Here is an 18,748-nt window from a genome sequence, read left to right as displayed (position 1 = left end):
GGAGTGATGGTGTTTGTCTTCCCAAGTCACCGTTACGCGTGATGGAGCCCTGCTTTCCTGGAGATGGCTGAACGCCTGCCTGCCCATGGGAAGGAGTGAATGAATTCCTTGTTCTGCTTTGCTTGCGTCCGTGGCTTTTGCTTTACCTATTAAACTGTCTTTATCTCAACCCACGAGTTTTCTCACTTTTACCCTTCCAATTCTCTCCCCCATCCCACCATGGGGGAGTGAGCGAGTGGCTGTGTGGGACTTAGTTGCCGGCTGGGGTTAAACCACAACAACATGGTATATGTAATCTTAGAGAGATTTACCAAAGTTTTCTCGACACAGGATTGTAATTAATTTATTAATTTTCAGGCATATTTCTGAGGGTGTAGCAGGCTGAGATAGTGTGTGTCACTGACATGCAGTGAGAGCAGGATTAGCAAAAGCTAGAGCCCTAGCTACTAGGGAGGAAAGCAACTGTTGTAAGCATTCCTCATATTTTGTTTTTCCATTGCATTTTGTTTTGTTTTTTTGTAATGCTACTTAAGTGAAAGCAATGCAGACCTTACACAGGTGCTGTGGCACTGTATGTCCTAATGGTGTAGGAGCTACAAAAGTCGTGCCCTTTCGGTGTCGCTGTTTTGTGAAGTGCTGTATAGTCTTGGCAGCGCTCTGCAGTCAGCTGCAGAGGAATTGAAGAGAGACAAGAATTTCATAGGCTAAACCATAGTACATCAAGTCAGTTACCCTCTTCTCACTGAACCGTCAGGAAGAAGTAATAAACGTTGTGCTGACAGTCTTATTTCTGGCATTTCCTAATGTTTGAGTGTTTGCAGCTTCAGCATTCTTTTTGACAGTTTTTCGGAGCAGTATCTAGTAGCCTAGATGTTGCACTTGGAATGTCAGAAGTCATGGACAGAACAGAAAATCTGAGATAAGACTTGCTGAAATAGGTATTAGAGTTCTGTTTCTTCCTGAAAGGGAAACAGCAACCCTGAGTTCTAAAATGCTAGCTGAGAAATGTTCAGCTGTTTGTGCGTCTGAGACTGGAAAGAAGGTAACAATGCTCATCCCATTCGCATTGTTATTCAGGAAGCAACCCAGGCTGAAATATTGAAGAGTTTCTGATTGCCCAGGATTGGAAAAGATCTAATCCATTTTCAACAGTGTGGCAGTGCCCCACAGCTGAACAGCAGCTGACACAGGTCTGCATTGTCAGAGGGCAGTCAGAGAAGCTAGTAATTGTGTGTATTCCTTTTGATAGAGGGAGCTCATCTAGATGTAATTGAAAGGAAAAGCCAAGTATGGTGTGCAGGCTTTTTTTTTTTAATATGTTTTGTGCTTAATGTTATTTTTCTCCCACCTTTCTTTTGTTCTGTTACTGGGTGTAACATACAGTAAGCTATAGCTGCAGAAAGTCTGAAAAAGGTGCAGAGTAGAAATGTAGTAAACGAAAAGCCTGGAGGAAAATAGGAAATATTTGAATATTGTTCCTCCCTCTGATGTGAAAAGAAAATGAAAAAGTTAAATATTGAAAATTTTAAATTGTTTGAAACAACTATCTTGCAAATATCCTATTTCAAAACTTATAAAAATTAAACCAATTCAAAATCTTAGTGATTTTTTTCCCCCTCCTTTTATGACCACTTGCATTGCAACCTACCCTCACTGGATCACCTTTGTGTGGATATCTTTTACCATACACAGAGAGACCCTGCCAGCAGAATATTTAAAGCCATAAAGGAATTATCTATTGGCTAATATAGTAGCTAGCCGTGGTTAATGTGCTCTTGGGCTAGGCATTAATGCTTACCAGTGCTCTTGAGACACTTTGAGTGTCTGCCCACGAGACAGTCATCAAATGGGGGAATGTCAGCCCCTGACATGCCTTGGATCTAGCTGATTCTCAGTGTTGCTGAGTTGCTGTCTTCCAGTTCTCTGCTTTTTAGGTTTTACTCTTTTCTTGTCAGTTCTTTTTCCCATCAATCCTTGAGCTGCTAGCTATTATAGTCTCAACAATTACATTTATATCTGTTTTTACCTACTTTGCAGGGCTTTAGTTTATGTTCTTTCTTGCACCTACTTTTCTCAGCAAATTTGAAGCTTACTGGTAAGATGAATGTATCAAATGAAGTTTTGCAACCTGGGATCCTGTAATATTGCATAGTTTCATCAATAACTACTTTGATAGATGGAAGAGTGTGCTTATACATCTACAGCTGACATGAAAACAAGCACTATGAACTGAAAAAATGACCTGAAAAACTCATCTGCTGTTCAGTAAGGCTAGGGATAATGCAGCTGTATACTGTGGATTATTTCTAATTATATAGTGAAGAAAGAAAGTCTAAGCAGAAACTGTGCAGATCGGGATCTAGGTTTTATAGAAGATCACAAACTTAAACATGAGTCAATATATCAGACTCATGAAAAAATGCAAGCAGTTGTACCTGGATGGGTTAAGTGTTGTTACATTCTCCAGTCAAGTTGCTATCAAGAATTTTTTCATTTAGTGACTAGTTCATTCCCTAGAAAAGGATGTAGAACTTCAAAAATGTGGTTTGACTTCTTGGTTTCTCTGAATGTGTAGTGAATAAAGGGATGGTGACATTTATCTGTTACAAAAGCCAGAAGCATTTCCAAGTTGAACTTGGAGAAAAAACCCTTAAAGACACTCAAAACTGCAGAGTACTGATAGAAGTGCCTTGTGATTTTTATGGATTTATTTGGATGAGTAACACGTGCTGAAGTATGCGTTTCAAAGCAGGTGCCTTCATTTCCTCTAACTATTGAGGAGAGATTCAGATCCTTTCTTTCACAGGGGAAAGAGATTATTAGCTGCAGACTTTAGTAGCGGGGAGATAGAGAGCATGGGAAAATCCGCAACATGTTCAAACTCAGAGAATCGGTATGTGGCTGTTGAGGCAGTTACTGTTTTGCACGTGTAAATCTGGTGTTTGTGGGGGCAGTAGACCAGCTCAGCTTTGTGTATGAATGACCACCTTCAGCTGTTAACAAGAGCATCTACTGGCTCCTGCCATGGGTCAGGCCTCTGCGGGTGTAGGACTCTGCAGACACTTACTTAAAATTAGGTTTTGCTACAAAGACCATGGCAACTTAAAAAATGCAGAGAATATGTAGTGAAAAGAGCTCTGGGAGTGGAAGAAAACATGACATGGAAACAACTGGATATGGTAAGCTAAGTAGAAGTTGCAGCACAGTATCGGGTGTGCAGTTTGCACATGGAATATTTCAGTATTTGAGGAAGGCCTGCCTGTCTTCCATCACAATGTTACGCTAGTGACTGTTCCACTTGTTTCCAGACCCAGACAGCTCTAAATGTGGAACTCTTCTTCCCTGTGCTTGCAATTAGTTGTTAAGAAATTTGCTCAGCCAATGTGGCTCCACCTCACAAATTTATCTCCTGAATTATCTGAAGGAAAACTGTTTGTTCTTTAATTGCAGCCGTGATTCTTACTGTCATAGCACGTTGGGAGAGAAAAGCTTGTTGAATAAGCTCCAGTGAATAATCTTTCCTAGTAGCCTGGAAGGGTAAAAGGAGGTCAAAAGGGAAGGCCATGAGATACCTGTTAATTCTGGATACGACAAGAACTCCTTCAGAATTGAACGCTTCAGAGCAGAATAAAATAGCTTCAGGCAGTACACCCACAGCTGTTGCTTCCCTAGTCAGACCTCTGTTGTAAAGCAGCAGTGATCTGCCCTGTCAGTGGGGCTCTCGTGTTCCTGGTCATGTCTCTCCTGACTGTACAGCTCCTGAAATTGCCATCGGTGCATAGATGCTTTCCCTGGGAGCTGACTTCATGTCCTACCCTTGGAAACCTCAGGCGGGTGAGGTTTAATGCAGCCTATGACATTCTCTGTACAACGAGGTGCGTGTGAAATTATAGCAGTCGATCATTTCAGTTAAAGGTAATAACTGGCTAAAAAAATTTTTATGCTGAGTACTGTAGACCTGAGAATCAATTTTTAAGAGACTGTAAAAGCAGGGAGAAATAATGGCTTTGCTCCCTCCCTGATGGCATCTCATGAAAGCATTGCCTGTTAAGAAGGGATAAACCACATTACAGTAAGCTGAGTTGCTACCCTTTATAACTGCTGTATAGTTATGCCAATGGTGCTTACCTACGGGTAGGTACTATGGAAACGTGGACTAACCAAACGGTCCCTGTTGCATTGCTGAATGCATGAGGCAGTGTATGTGTGATGTTGCATCTGAGTTTACCCCGGGGTGGCACCACAGTATAGTCACCTTGTTGCATGGGGAGATTGAAGCAAGAAACACACGCAACTCTTAAGAATTCTCACTTACCATACCCAATTATTTAGTAGAAGATAATACTTATAGTTGCTGAATCTGCAATAGCAGAATGTGGCAAGTGGCAAATGAAACAGCAGCCCTCTTCCCCTACTAACAGGGAGGGCAATCCACTGGAATTTAAGTAGAGGCATAGGTCAGACCTGACGTCTTTGATGCAGAAATTTATTCTGTCAGAATTTTTTTTTTTTGGGGGGGTGTTTTTTGGTGGTGTTTTTTTTTTTTTAAAGGAAGTTGTGCTTTAGAATATTTTGGAAAACCTGGAAAGAAAAATTTTCATTATACTGGTTGCTTGTCTCGTTTCTTAATTGAACTAAAGACTGAAGGAAGAAGCTGGCAGTGCTAAATGTGTCCATGAATCCTTCAGATAAAAAAAAAAAAAAAATCAGCTGTCATACCTGGACAGAGATGCAGGATGAGGAAAATAATGCCCTCCATATGAAAGTGTAGGTGTAGGAAACGTCCAGCTGTTAGGCAACTAAAACTTCCATGGACTGAACTACAGGGCCAAAGCATGCGGTCTTAGCTGTGTTTGCAGAAATGGAAACCTGGTCAGAACTGAGAAGTTACTAGAAAGCGGCGAGTGATTTCAGACAAGGTGTTTCTTTTCAAGTTCTTCCAGATGTGGCAACGAACATTGTCAAATACAGTCATTGTGCGTCTGGGTCTGTAGAACACAGCGGAACACTTTCATGAAGCTGTTGATTGTATGTCCTTTTGCATTATAAATCTTGTATCACGATTGCCTGTGGTGCCTGACCAGCAGCAATTCAAGATGAAAGGAAAAAACCAGCATGTTCTTTAGTTGCAGTGCTGCTTGCAAACCAGGAAGGGATTATCAATCTTGTTTACTAATCAAAGAGGAGAAGGAATATTCAAGGAAAAGCAGCTATGCCAATACGGTACATGGCCGCCTGCTCAGTGCAGTAAATAAAACTTGCGGTTTTTTCTGTGTGTCTCTCTGTGGATGACTTTGCCAGGGAAAGAGGTTAAGAGACAGCCTCGGACCAACTCCTCCTTTCTTGCAGGACGGTATGGTTATTGCAAATATATACTGTCCTGACTGATTCCTGAGCACTGGAAGAAACCTCTGGAGTCCAACCCCGGTCAATTCCTGCATGAGGAAGTAAGTTTTTTTTTCTCCAGAGAAGTCGTCTTACCCTTCTCAACAGGGGTTGAGATAGGTACCTTCAATGCTACTGAAGAACTCGGATGAGGGAATAAAATGTGAAACCATCTTTCAAAACGTGCCTGATGTCCTTTCTGCCAGCTAATACGTAACACCAATGGATTATGCAAGTGGAGTTGCAAGGATGGGTTGAGTTTTGTTTAGACAGCAAATCTTGAGAGAGAATGACAGCCCGCAGGGACATCTCTGCTCTGACGAGTAGCAAGAGCCTCAGAGAAAGTGCAGGGCAAGACAGCAGGGGGGGTGTGGTGGAGGGCAGCAATTAAGGTCAATAATTGCCCTTTCAGGTCCTTTCTGCAGGGCTCCGTATATTTTTGGGTGAGCAGTTGGCACGCATGGAGCTCTTCATCTCCTGCAGCCTTTTGTAGGCATTTAGATTCACCCTGCCTGATGGAGTTAAAGAAGCCAACACATAATATCTTTTGGGGAGCACTGTGCAGCCCCATCCCTATAAGGTCTGTGCTGTTCTTTGCGAGGCAGCCTGGTACCAACACCCTGAACAGTCTATTCCACCAGCTTCACTCAAGAAATCTTCCAAGAACTGCTCCTGTTTGTAGTTTCTTGTGTTGAGGAGGTCTTTGTATGTGCTCCTTCAGATGCTGTGAATTAACAATAAAGCAAAGAATTACAGACTCTGGCATTAATTCTGGCTGAGCAGGAGTTCTGCTGCTGAGAGAAGGCAGAAACTCTAATGCATAAAGCCATAGTGGACAAGAACTAGGTCCCAACAGGGAGTTTGAAAACCTTGGCTGCTGAAGGAGGCATCCAGCTCTAGACCTGATGTGAAAAGTAGCCAGCGGAGCTGGCGGTCTGTGCTTCCAAACAAGTAATGGAGCTTTTTTATCTAGGAGTATGGTGACCCCTGAAGAGCGTTGGCCTGCACTCCCTGTCCTCCTGTACTTTGTGAGAGGAGACAGTCGTCTGCTTTTGGCAGAACAAAAGCAAAGGCCGTTGTGTTTGCAGAGGAGTTCAGTGTGATTACCTTGACGGGACTCCTGCTGCAGGTGGAGTTATGGGCACAAGGTAAACTGCTGCGCATCGGGTTGTTGAACCCACATCTGTGTTGTTCTGAAGACCTGTCTCTCTGGCAATGCTATCCTTCCTCTCCCACCACCAGGATTTTTCCACCTGTAAAATGAGAATAAGAGCGCTTGTTCTCCTGGAATTGTTGCAGACCCCCTGAGACAGCACATCACAACCTCCCCTTGGGATTTCTGGTGTTCTCCTAGAACATCTGAAACTTGCTCCTCCTTATACTTGCCAGTCCCTGAGCAGCCACTGTTGGGAACTGCTGCTCTAAACATATGCAGGTGAGGTGGAGTGTGTTGTGCTGCTGGGCAGCAAGCTGCTGCAAGCTGTGTTAAAAGGCAGCTCCTGGGATCTAACAATGTCCGGGCTAAAAGTCTCTTTCTTGAGCTGTCTGTCCTTTAGGCTGTGATCTCTAGTAATTGCGTGACGTAGAGGTATGTTAGAAAAACCTACCCTGAGCTCAGAAGAGGGGCCCCAGCTGAGGAAATAAAATGCCAGGGGCTTCTGGGGTTAAACCAGAGGGAGATTCTTTGACCTATTAGCATTTGCTAGGATGTGGGAATACGCTGTTTTAACAAAACCGGCTTCATGTGCCACCTTTGTTTGCCATTATAGGCAGATAAGGAGTTTGCCATGTGAAATGTCTGAGCTAGTTAGAGGGAATTGGAGGAAATTTAGGAATTAATTTGCATATCTGAATTATTACAGCTTGACAACAAACTTTGTAAAATCCTGTAATTTTCTTAGCTCCCTTGTTGCACTGGAGTTCAGTCTTAAACCAGTCATGGTAGGGGGCTGGAGGAAAAGAGAAAACGGTGCTTGGGGCACACTGATCCATGGTCCAGCCATGCTGGGTCTGAAGTAGCCCTTCTCAGTCCACTTCCCTGCGTATCCTCTGCAGTGTAGGGAGCTGGAAGAGGCACTTGGCTGGCTTCTTCCAGGTGCACTGTGCTTGCAGGCCGGCCGTGGGTGGTAAGCTCTGGTGTGTAGACCTGAGGAGCTCAGAAAAGCACGGATCAGGGGTGCAGCCAGGCCTTTGGTGGGTGGAAGAAGATTTTGATTCCGCCAGAATCTTCAGAATCTTTCCAGAGAAAGTTCAGTGGTGTCTCCTGAGATATGATGAACTTGGTGTTTCTTTGCATATGAGATCTGTTACGCTTTTTGTCACTAGTACTAGCTACGTTTGATTCTTCACTGTGCCATTTGCAGTTCATCTGTATTGTTTACTGTGAAAACTCAGATTACAACGCTTCCTTGCTCTTGGTTCCCAAATCTGCATTTGCAACCACTCTTACACAAGGCTACTGACTGCTTCCTTTTGCCTCTGCCCTGAGAATGCTACTTGGTGAGTGCTCCTGTCCTTGTCTGTGTACACAGTACCTGGATGACAGTCGTATCTGAGCTCTTGGCTTGCAGGTGGTCGGTGCTTTGAGTGACATGTTCCATCAAACTGATTGCTCTAAGGGATGTTTCTGAATGAGGTGCTCGCCTTCTAGCCTCTACTGGATCTTGAAGTGATGGTAGCTATTAGCATATTGCACCATAGTGATGTATTAAATACACTCAAGAATGGGAACGCTCCTCATTTTCTGGGATCAGGAAGGGTGGTAGGAAAGAAGGGAGGAGAAAAATTCAGAAAGCTTAAATGTGACAGGGAAGAGTTAAGAAAAACAATATAGAGTAATTTCAACAGACAGATTCATAGCAGTTTTCTCAGTGATAGAGTAGTTTGGAGGTGTGAAATGGCAATAAGTGTAATTCTCATTTCCCTGGTTTTGTTTCTTCTGGGTGCGCAGTTCCTGAAATTGCAATGGAAAAGTCGTGGCTTTCCTCCTGGACCAACCCCATTTCCCATCATTGGAAGCATCTGGTGGATAAATTTTAGAGCTGATCACAGGAGCCTGAAAAAGGTAGGCATTTGCAGATGTGAACTAAAGAGCTATTGAGGCAAAAACTGTAAAAACTAGTGATGGCTGTTGGTAGGCTAATGTGGTAGCAGGGAGAACTTAACCCTGAGGGAAGGTGAATCACGGAAGTTAAATTAAGTGCCTAAACAAGTTAAGTAAAATCTGCAGAGAGTCTAATTCATGTGAAAGCTAATATGTGTGTAAGTTAAACAGAACTGAGGACAGTAATTTTGCCTCAAAAAAGACTTCTGTTTTTAAGGGAGGCTTTTTGCTTTGAAAGAAAAAAGTGTTTCTGAGATTTCCTACCACAGGCGCATTTTCTAAAACAAGGTGTCTTGAATTCAGAAGATGTGAAAAGTACACCAGTATGTCTTCTGCTATCATGGGATGGAAACAAGATTGTATCCCATACGCAGCCAAAACCTTAGCTCGATTGTTTTTCTGAAGTCCAGTCTGGGAATTGCTCCTTGCAGGTGAGCTAAGGATGTAAATGATGGTGAAAGGAAGGAACTGATGGGAAGAATTAGGTCGTGCTAAGCATGTTCACACAGGTTCTTTCAGTGCTCAACATCCTCCACTGAGCCAAAACTTCACGGAAGAATCCAATTTGTTGATATATTTTTCAAGTCGCAACTTTTCCTTAGGTGCTAAGTGCAACCTGCGTTGTCGGGCGTACCTGGCTGCAGCTGGAGAATGTTAGCTTCAGGAAAAGGGAACTTAAGAGACCTCGATGTTGAACTTCTCTGATGGGTACATGTTCATCACTGTGGGAGGACAGAGCTGTACTGTTTCTTTGCCTGGAGTCAGGGACTTTGTCCTTGCTGAATCCCCACAGGGTTGCCTGAGAACAGTCCCCATCACTAGCCAAGCAGAGGTGGGATCTATGCTCAGATGCCTCAGTTGACAGCACTTCTGTGTAAGAGGGGAAGAGATCCTGCCATTAAAACTTGAAATCTGCAGTACTAGAAGGAGAGTTACACCTGGAATATGTAATTTCAAGAAGTTCAAGTTGTTGGCTGGGGAAATGAAATACCAAGTTGAAAAATGTAATCGAGAACGGGCAGGTGAAGTTTCATGTGAAACCTAATACGGATCTGTAAACGCTCGGTCAGGGGCATTTTCCTAATCGTTAATATTGCAAAGGCAACCCAAGCCAAGTTTTAAAAAGCGGAAGAGCATCTGTTATTTTATCGTTCACATTGCTGTGAACAGTGGGTTCCCAGAAAGAGCCCAGAACCTCACTGTGGTAAGCACTCTCACTGCAAAACAAAATCACTGTCCCTTTTCACTTCCTGAACCCCTGAGTAATGTCATGCTGGAAGAGAGCAGCCCAACCTGTGTGCATTTTGGGTGATGTTTCTCCCATGGGTATTTTTTTGGCATTGATCTAACCTGCAGCTGGCAAAGATCTATGGCAACATCTGTACCCTGTGGCTGGGTCACAAACCTATGGTGGTGCTGTATGGATTCCAAGCCGTGAAGGACGGTCTCACCACCAACTCAGAGGATGTTTCCGGGCGACTACAGACCCATGTCTTCAACAGAATGGCAAATGGAAAGGGTAAGATGTTCATATCTGTAGGACTTCATTCTTGACTTTCTTTCTTTCCTCTCGTGTTTTCCTTACTGACAAGCCCTTAGTTCCCAATTCACCCGTTCTGTCTGCTCAGGGTGAACGATATAATTCTGCAGCATTACTCTAAGTTGTCTCTAGAGTCCCACTGTCACACAGGTATTTCAGAATCTCATCAGAGTAGCAATATTTGTACCTAGCTAGGTCTTGCCTGTCTATTTGTAGCGTTGTCTAAGTGTGTGTTCTGATTTCAAATAATCTGGAGCTTGCAGCCTCCTCTGCGGGCTGAGCCTAAGTTATTCTTTACGCTCCCAGTTGTTTGTTTACAGCAAAGGCTGCTGTAAGGAAAGCAGGTACAGAGCTGTTGAACAAGGTCTAGCCTTTTGGGAAGTCCGAAGGCACAGGAAGGTCACTGGAGCTTTAAATGTATTAGCCAGACTGTAGGTGCAACATATCCTTGTTCAGCGCTTCTTATTGTGCTGTCATTTACATCAGACGCTGCTGAATTACGGTGGATGGAGAATGAAGAGGGTGCTGCATTTAGAACAGAAACGATTGAACTTGTTTCCACCAGCCTCTTATCCAGAGGATATAGAGCAGGTGCCTTTATCCTCAGTCGGGCTTTGCTGCATGTGGACTACCACCTGGAAAGCTTTAATTTATAATACAAGCTAATGTAAGGAGAGAAAAACATCTTTAAGGAATAGAGATTATTAAGTCTGGGGCCATTTCAGTCCATTTGGAAGGGTCTTTATTGTCACCTTTTATCTGGGTGACGTGGTGTAAAGTAGCTGGGCTGTGACAAGCTGCCCTCGCACTAGCAATTTGTAGCAGGGATGGCTTTAACAAACAGCTGCAGCACAGCTGCAAGTTAGCAACTCTCTGCAACACAAATACCTGCCTGTTGGGTTGGCTCCTTTTCTGCTAGCTCAGGCTCCCGGGACAACAGAAGGAATAGGGGAGAATTATTCCAGACTGTGGTCAAGCAGCTGTCTCGGGGAGCAAGCTGGCTTTCCCAGGGGAAGCGTGGGCTAGACTGGTGGAGGGAAGTGATTCCCCACCACGTGGATTAAGTGGTTTATGCTGGGCTGTCTGCTAGAACACAGACTCACGGCACAGGGGCCTGGGATTCCTTCCTGTCCCACTGTGAGACCTCTGGTCCTAGGAAGCTGTTTGTAGATTGGCTAAAGCCTTCTCTTCCTACTCTGGTCCTTGCTAGGTGGTTCTTGCCCTGGCTTCATCGTCTTTCCAGGAGGGATCTGGACCAGGACGAGAGTTCGACATCTGGTATAAACAGCCTGGTAAAAGCAGGATCCCTGAAAAGCCAGAGACTGAGTAGCATAGACAACATGTGCTCAGAACAAGTTATCACCTCTAGCCATTAAAGGGTTTTTCTTTTTGAAGCACTACCAATAGGGAGATGTGATGATCTCCAGAAGGTTTGCATAAGGTTAAGAAGCACAAGCATAGGAAATGCCCAGACCTCCCCAATGAGCTCCGCAGAAATCTCCGTGGGCTATGAGTAGCTTGGTGAGAGACACCATCGTATTTCCAGGCGGTAGAAACCTGAACTTACTGTTTGTTGAGGAAAGCTGTCTTTGCCGCTCCTGTGGCAACATCTGCAAGAACACAATGTCCATATGGGGACGTTGGCAAACATAGCTTACAAGTAAGTATTAATTGTATTAGAAGATTGTACAAGATAATAAATGAGATCTTGAAAGAGATTGCCTGAGCTGGGCTATAAGCCTTTCTATGTGCATAAGGGTTTAGATTCATTTCTGCTCAAAGCACGGGCAAATAGAAGGCAGCACCAACCCTCACTGTCTTCGCAACTTGTAGCAGGCTGCTGGGTGGAGTTTCGAGTAATGACCACTGTGCTTGGGTGCTTTGGAAAGAATAGGACTAGTTTTGGAAGGCAGGTGTGTGAGTCCTGAGATTCGAGTGGGCTTTTTGCAGGGGTGGCAATATATTAACCAAGGTGGTTTCTCTGCCTCTAACAAAATACAGTTAAAAGAACACACTGCCCTGGTGTGGCCCTCTTCTTCATGAGTGGCAGCATGATGAGATGACTCTCAGTGTGTATGTCATTTACTATTATTTGAACATTAACGTGACATAAAATTGATTCTTGATGGCTGAAGGTATCCTGGTCTCAAATGGTCTCATCTGGAAACATCAGAGACATTTCGGAATTGGAGCTCTCCGAAAACTGGGAATGGGCAATAAAGGAATGGAGCGTGGGATACAAACTGAGGCCCGTTACCTGGTCGAGTTCTTCAGGGACAAAGATGGTATGCCATTGACAAGGTGCTTGGGAACGGCATTTGGGCTTTTGACATAGTACGTAGTCTGCATGACACTAAGGGTAAAGACTAACTATTTTTGCTCCAGAAAAGAATGGGTTTGGAGCACAGCTTAGGTTTAGAGTGCAGACAAAACTGTTTGTACAGTCAGACCTCAGCAATGTGTATTTTGGTATCAACACCAAGATCAAGATTTAAAAAAAGAAAAAAGAAGGCAAACAAAAAACCCAAGGCTGGGAGTTAATGACTTGAGGCCTTCCTGTCCTCATTTTTGAATGAGGTTTATCTTTTTGTTATGTTTGCCAGTGAATTTTGGGTGTTGGAGTGTAACAGTCTAAATAGCATAGAGGACATCTATTATAAAATGTCGTTGTGATCTTGCTTCCAAAATAGCAAAGGAGATAAAGAAAAGTGCTTTGGAGCTGAATGCTTGTCTCTGTTTGCAGGAAGAGCTGTCGACCCTTCCTTCCCCATTGTTCATGCTGTCTCTAACGTGATCTGTGCTGTGGTTTTTGGACATCGTTTCTCCCTAGAGGATGAAACCTTCCGCCAGCTGATTGAAGCATACAATTGTATAGTGGCTTTTGGGAACAGCTACCTCTACTATGTGAGAAAATGACTTGTTTAATATGCAAATTATTTTATTATTGAGCATGTTATTTATTGCACTATTATGCAATATAATTATATTATTATATATTATTATAGTTATCACATTATTTAATACACATTAAATGCTGATTAAAATTCTGACTATGAATATTAACTGGACCTGCAGTGCTTTGGGTTTGACATAATTAAACTATTATATTAATATTATATTAATAATCTTTATTAGAATTTCTCAGCAAAGGCGACGTGCTTGGGATGCTGAACTTTTCTGTCATGGAAACACCAGTATTGTTAAGGTGAAAAGGTGACACTCTTTGTATCAGAATAAAAGAGAATGATTTTTTTTTTTCCTGTGTGCTAACATAATATATATAAACATTTATTAATATTAAATTTATTAATATTAATACTTGTTAAATCTATCTGCAAAAGTGGATTCTTTTGTTGGTGAATTAACAGGGCAAATACAAGTAGAGTTATGCAGTAAGGATAGGAAAGAATCCAGGGTGGAAACTGTGTTGTCTTTAATTTGTGGTTTTAATGCATGTTCATGTACTCAACATGTACCCAACATTGCTCTTTGATGCTACAGTATTTTTCCTAGAGAAATTAATTCGGCAATTTAGCACCAAAATTGTCCACGCTGTATCTCTGTAATAGCCTTGCTCACGTCGTGTAACTTACCGCATCAGTGCTGAATGCTTGCTCCACAGATGTGTGAAGTTTTCCCGTGGGCTGCAGAGCGCCTCCCAGGACCTGCACAGAAAGCATTATTTTCCTGCAATTTTGTTCCTTCTTTCATAAGGCAGGAAATCAAAAGCCACATTTTAAAGAGGCACAACAGATGAACCAGAAGATTTCATTGACTTTTACCTGGATCAGATAGAGAAAGTGAGTAATTTATGCTGTATGTGACACAGATTCTACCGTAACGGATTCCCTGCACCTTTCCTACAGTTGTCTGTATATAGAAACATTATTACAGAGCTCTACAGATACAGTTTAAAAACTCTGCTGTCAAATTCAAATATGACTTTGAATAGTTAGTTTAATAACTTGTTTTAGAAGTATAAATTAATTACATTGGTTTGTTGTTATGCAGTGGAATCCTTAGTGCAGGCTGGGCAGTGGGCGGTAGGGAGGACGTTGAAAAGGTGCAGATATGTGGATGGCTGTCTAATTCTGATTCTTTGTGCCTTATTAATGTTTGCATTTATGATCTTTGTGCTTTGTACTGAGCTTTTGTGTGCTTAAGTAGTACTGTATGATTATCATAAGCATCTTAAAATGACGGCAGTCTCTGCTCTGGAAAAAAGCATGAATCTTTTAAAAGGATAATATATATGTGCAATAGCTGAAATCAGCAAATGTGCAGAGAGTGGCAAGGGTGGGATAAAACTACTTGGAAATGGTTTTTTCTGGTGTGGAAGTTAGCAGCAAGGCAACAAGTCACTCTTGAAGGCAGGATAACAGGACCTTAAGATACCTGACACTTTCAACAGCACCTGTAATTTAACAGTGTCAATGTACTTATTTGAGGAAAATCCTTGCATAAATCTTTGTTTTACTCAAGTACCTATATTTTCTCCATCCTCTAGAAATATTGTTTGTTTAGGTATAGTGATCACTGCCTGTCTCAATGCTAACTGTTACACAGATATACCCATTTTACCTTTCTCATTGACACCTGTAGACTAAAAACATCCCCAGTTCTACATTTGATGAGGACAACATGGTGCAATCTGTTTTTGACCTTTTCCTGGGCGGCTCGGAGACCACCGCCACCACTCTGCGCTGGGCTCTGCTCTATATGGTGGCTTATCCTGACATCCAAGGTGAGTTGTAGACGTGAGCATGGGTATGTTTCAAGTAGAACAATTGTCTGTTACACTTTTTTTTTTTCGGTTAAGATCAAGTTTTTTTGAAGATCAAGCTTGCTTTTTTTTTTTAAGATCCCATTTTTGAGCTTTGCTTTTAAGAAGCCAGTGAAAATTTTCAGACAGAGATTTTTAAATAATTTCAGGGATATTCAGCTTCTGATACTGTATTTTGTCTTGTTTATTTTTGTCAGACTGTTTCAGTACTGTAAGCGTATAATGGAAGATACAGTCTGGCTGCAAACACTCGAGGTGAAACATGAGCTTGGGTTAGGGAAAAGTGACGCTTTTCTGGTATCCAGAATGTGTAATAAGAATATATTATTTGCACTCATTAACTGAGACACCAGTTGTATTTCTGTATGATAAGTATATTTATTGTAACATATGGGAATGTTAAACAGAGAAGGAAGACAATAACGGGAAGACAAAAAGATGTCTGGAAAATTCTAGACAAGGGCATAGTTGCACACTAGTTTCAAAATTTTTGAATTATTTGATACGGGGCTTTCAGAGGTGATGAACTGCTAAGCCAAGTATGTGTTTTCGACTCTTGGGTTTAGAGCTAGAAATCCTTCTTTCCATGCTCTTGGTGCTAGAAAGCTGGAAGAACAGAGCCCTGTGCACACACGTACCTTTCAAATTCTAATGAAATAAAAAGGAAACAAAGCCTCTTAGATTACTAGCCTAATTTTTAAGCATGAAATTTGACCCTGAACCCTCTGAGACTGTATAAGCTATGTTACTTACTGAAGCCTAGATGACGGCCAGAAGAGAGTAACAGTTGGTGATGGTTTGGTAATATTACCCTGTTCCAGTCCTCAGCATTACATATGCGTATCGGCTTGCTACAATGGCTCCCTTGCAACATGCTGATTAGTGTGCTGTGAGTCTGTATTTAGCTAGAGTAAAAATAATAGCTTGAGTAACTGAATTGATCTCTTAATAAGTTCTTGTTTTATTTACAGTTCGCTCCCCTTCCTTTAACTGTGAAGCTCAATAAATCTGTTGGGCTTGTGGAAAGATGATCTGAACATAGAACCTATAAACTAGGAAATACCAGAGTGTAGTAAAATCATAACTAGATAGTTGTATAAATGTATTTACATTTTAAGGTATGGTAAGTATAAATTATTTACTTATTGTATTTTTTCTATCACTACTATAATCCAAAAAGGAAATGAAAGCTCTGTTTCATGCAAAACAGTGTTCTTGTATCTATGATGGACATTTTTTTTTTTTTTTTTTTTAGAAAAAGTCCAGAGAGAGCTAGATGCCGTTCTGAGTCCCTCCCATCTAATCTGCTATGAGGATCGGAAAAAACTGCCTTATACAAATGCTGTGATTCATGAGATCATGCGTTTCGGTAGCATTATTTTAATCACAATTCCTAGAGAAGCAGTGAAGGATACAACTGTTTTGGGGTATCAGCTTCCAAAGGTACAGATACCCTTTCTATTCCAGTGTGGTCTTTGGCCATGAGTTAAGTTCCTTGCAGTCATGTTTACCGTTAACCCCTTTTCCCTCCAGTTCAGGACAGAGGGCTGTTGGTGACAGCACTGGCAGACAGCACTTTTCCCCTCCCCTGCCCTCAGGCCTGGGCATTGTCTCACAGACAGCAAGTGAAAATGCTTGCCAAACCCACAGTTTCACACCAATCCCAGTAGTGTTCGGTGAGAGTGCTGCAGAGCCTTACTTTCCAAGAGCCCGTGATTTTGAAATACTTCGTAAGCGTTTGAGCTCTTACACTTTCAAAAGACCTCAGAGAAGACTTATCAGAAATGTACAGTGGTGTCAGTGGGGAAGGTGCAGCAGAATGTTAACGCTAGGATATTGTCTGCCATGTGGACAAATGGGAGGTGGAATGTTTTCTTCGTTGGTGATGTCTGAGACAATACCAAGCGTCTACTCAACTTCATTCACTTAGGACTTATTTTTCTTATTATTACCCCTCTGGCATCATATTTGAAATATAATGAAGATGTTTCCCCACAGCTTCTGAAATGCCACCTAACCTCAAATAAAAAGCTTCTGCCAGCTTCTTCGACTTGTCCAGCCTTTCCAAACTTAACCTCCATGCCAAACCTCCCCAAAGGCACACATGGAGGCATCTTCCTGCACAGCCCTGCTCCGTGGTGTTTGTCATGCACACCCTTCCCACCTCCACCTTGAGAAAGATAATTTGAAATATACTATTTCATTTCCAGGGTGCTTTGTTCTTCATTTGTCAAAACCTGTCAAAGCTTGTCAGAAGTGGGAAAATAATTTTACTAGATTTAGGACAAGGTGCTAAAGAACCGCAGGCCACTCATTCTGTTGCATTTGCTAGCAGAATGGAAAAAAAGGAGACATGAAGGAATACAGCAGGGAAATTCCTGAACCTGAAATACTGAAGTTTCTTTTCTTATTTATTTTTTGAAGAAAAAAAACCTTCAGGACAGTTTGAGATTAAATTTTTTTTTCCTAATAAAATAATCTTTCGTTTCTGCTGCCTTTCCACATGACCAGCAGTGTGCTGAATTGTAGCTGGAATCTGTTTGTGTCCTTCTCTTCTTGGCGTGTGAGAGACAGAACTGAGCCAACAGCGTCTTCCTTTCAGGGCACTATGATTATGGCAAACATAGACTCAGCTCTTTTTGACCCTGAATACTGGGAGACCCCCCACCAGTTCAACCCTGGTCATTTCTTGGACAAGGATGGAAATTTTGTGACCCGAGAGGCCTTCTTGGCCTTCTCAGCAGGTAGGTGCACTGATAACTGAACCCGTTTGTGTGGGTTAGATTGTGAATGTGAAGCTGTATTATTGTCATTGCGGAGAAGGCCAAAGGGAGTGTAATCCCAAACTACAGGAGCACATGCTTTTCACAGCCCAGAAAAATGTTTGATTACAAAAAGAAGTCATTTGGTAATTGGATAAACCTTTGATCTTAGGTTTTTGTGAAAATGCAGAGAAGGTAAAAGGAGTAAGGCCCTAGAATTGCCAATAATTTGGGGATTCGAGTCCTTACGCTGTTGTCCTCTGTCATGCTCTGCATATGCCAGGTTATGCTATTGTAGTGGCTGTTCTGTGGCAGGCTGCTCTGCTGGAGCTGATTTATTTTGTATAAATAACTCAATATTCATCGGTGCAGAAATTTTGAAGCTGGATCAAATACATCCCAGATGGCTATGTCTTTCCTGGGGAGCTTCTGGAGTCACTCTTTCACCTAGTGTGTGAGTTTATAGAAGCTTAAACAAACAAAAGCTCTTGGGGATCATGCCAGGATGGAATAGCCTGGTTGTCAGAGCCCTCAGCTGAGATGTGGAAGTGTCAGGCTCAGGTTCCTGGCCTAAATTGGGCAGAAGAGAAATTTTGAACATTGGTTTCTCACATCCAAGTGGAATGCCCTAACCCCAGTACATTTCAGGGTCTGTCACTGTCTTTCTCTGACTGGAAATTACATCCTGGACACAGTTAATTGATAAATTGGGAAAAGCTTTTTCTTTAACAAGTTGTTTTCACTGAAAACATTATGTAGGAAAATGTCTAGTCAGATGTAGAATGTCCGCTATATTCTGATTTTTCACTGCTATTAGTGAGGAAAAGTCAGCCTGTACGGAGTGGAAGCTGTGAGGGAACCTAAAGATGCTTTCTTGTCATTCTCATTTGGAATCAAGAGACTGAAACTCAGTTCATAGAATTGGGGAGTCCTATAGATTAGGAAGTAAAGTATGAAACTACTGAGAAGCATCGCTGGTATCTTCTTCTATAATCTGGGCAGATCCTGCAAAGAAGGGTTGCAGACATCCCAATTGTTCAGTCAGTTCAATCTGAGAGGAAAATGTCAAATTCAGCAAAGCCTTTTGTTCCTTGGTGAGGTTGAGCGATGCTCTTTTGAAAAGCTGGGAAGGAGGTGGTGGTTACAGACCTCTGTGGGGGCTGACTGCTCTTTCC

General features: G+C 42.2%; 1 protein-coding gene across 1 annotated transcript in view; it reads left to right on the top strand.

Annotated features, from left to right (window-relative positions):
* The first annotated feature begins 2,872 nt into the window (after positions 1–2,872).
* Positions 2,873–18,748, top strand: part of LOC103922970 (cytochrome P450 2J6-like) — a 17,097-nt gene continuing 1,221 nt past the window's right edge. The window contains 13 exon segments of the mRNA XM_009331203.1: positions 2,873–2,893; positions 5,302–5,353; positions 5,811–5,874; positions 7,287–7,326; positions 8,336–8,449; positions 9,845–10,007; positions 12,164–12,313; positions 12,772–12,932; positions 13,651–13,770; positions 13,772–13,828; positions 14,631–14,772; positions 16,067–16,254; positions 17,414–17,560. Coding sequence (XP_009329478.1) covers positions 2,873–2,893; positions 5,302–5,353; positions 5,811–5,874; positions 7,287–7,326; positions 8,336–8,449; positions 9,845–10,007; positions 12,164–12,313; positions 12,772–12,932; positions 13,651–13,770; positions 13,772–13,828; positions 14,631–14,772; positions 16,067–16,254; positions 17,414–17,560 — 1,419 coding nt within the window.

This window comes from Pygoscelis adeliae, unplaced genomic scaffold (assembly GCF_000699105.1).
Source record: "Pygoscelis adeliae isolate BGI_AS28 unplaced genomic scaffold, ASM69910v1 Scaffold479, whole genome shotgun sequence".
NCBI classification, from domain to species: Eukaryota; Metazoa; Chordata; class Aves; order Sphenisciformes; family Spheniscidae; genus Pygoscelis; species Pygoscelis adeliae.
This window is presented reverse-complemented; position numbering and strand designations above follow the sequence as displayed.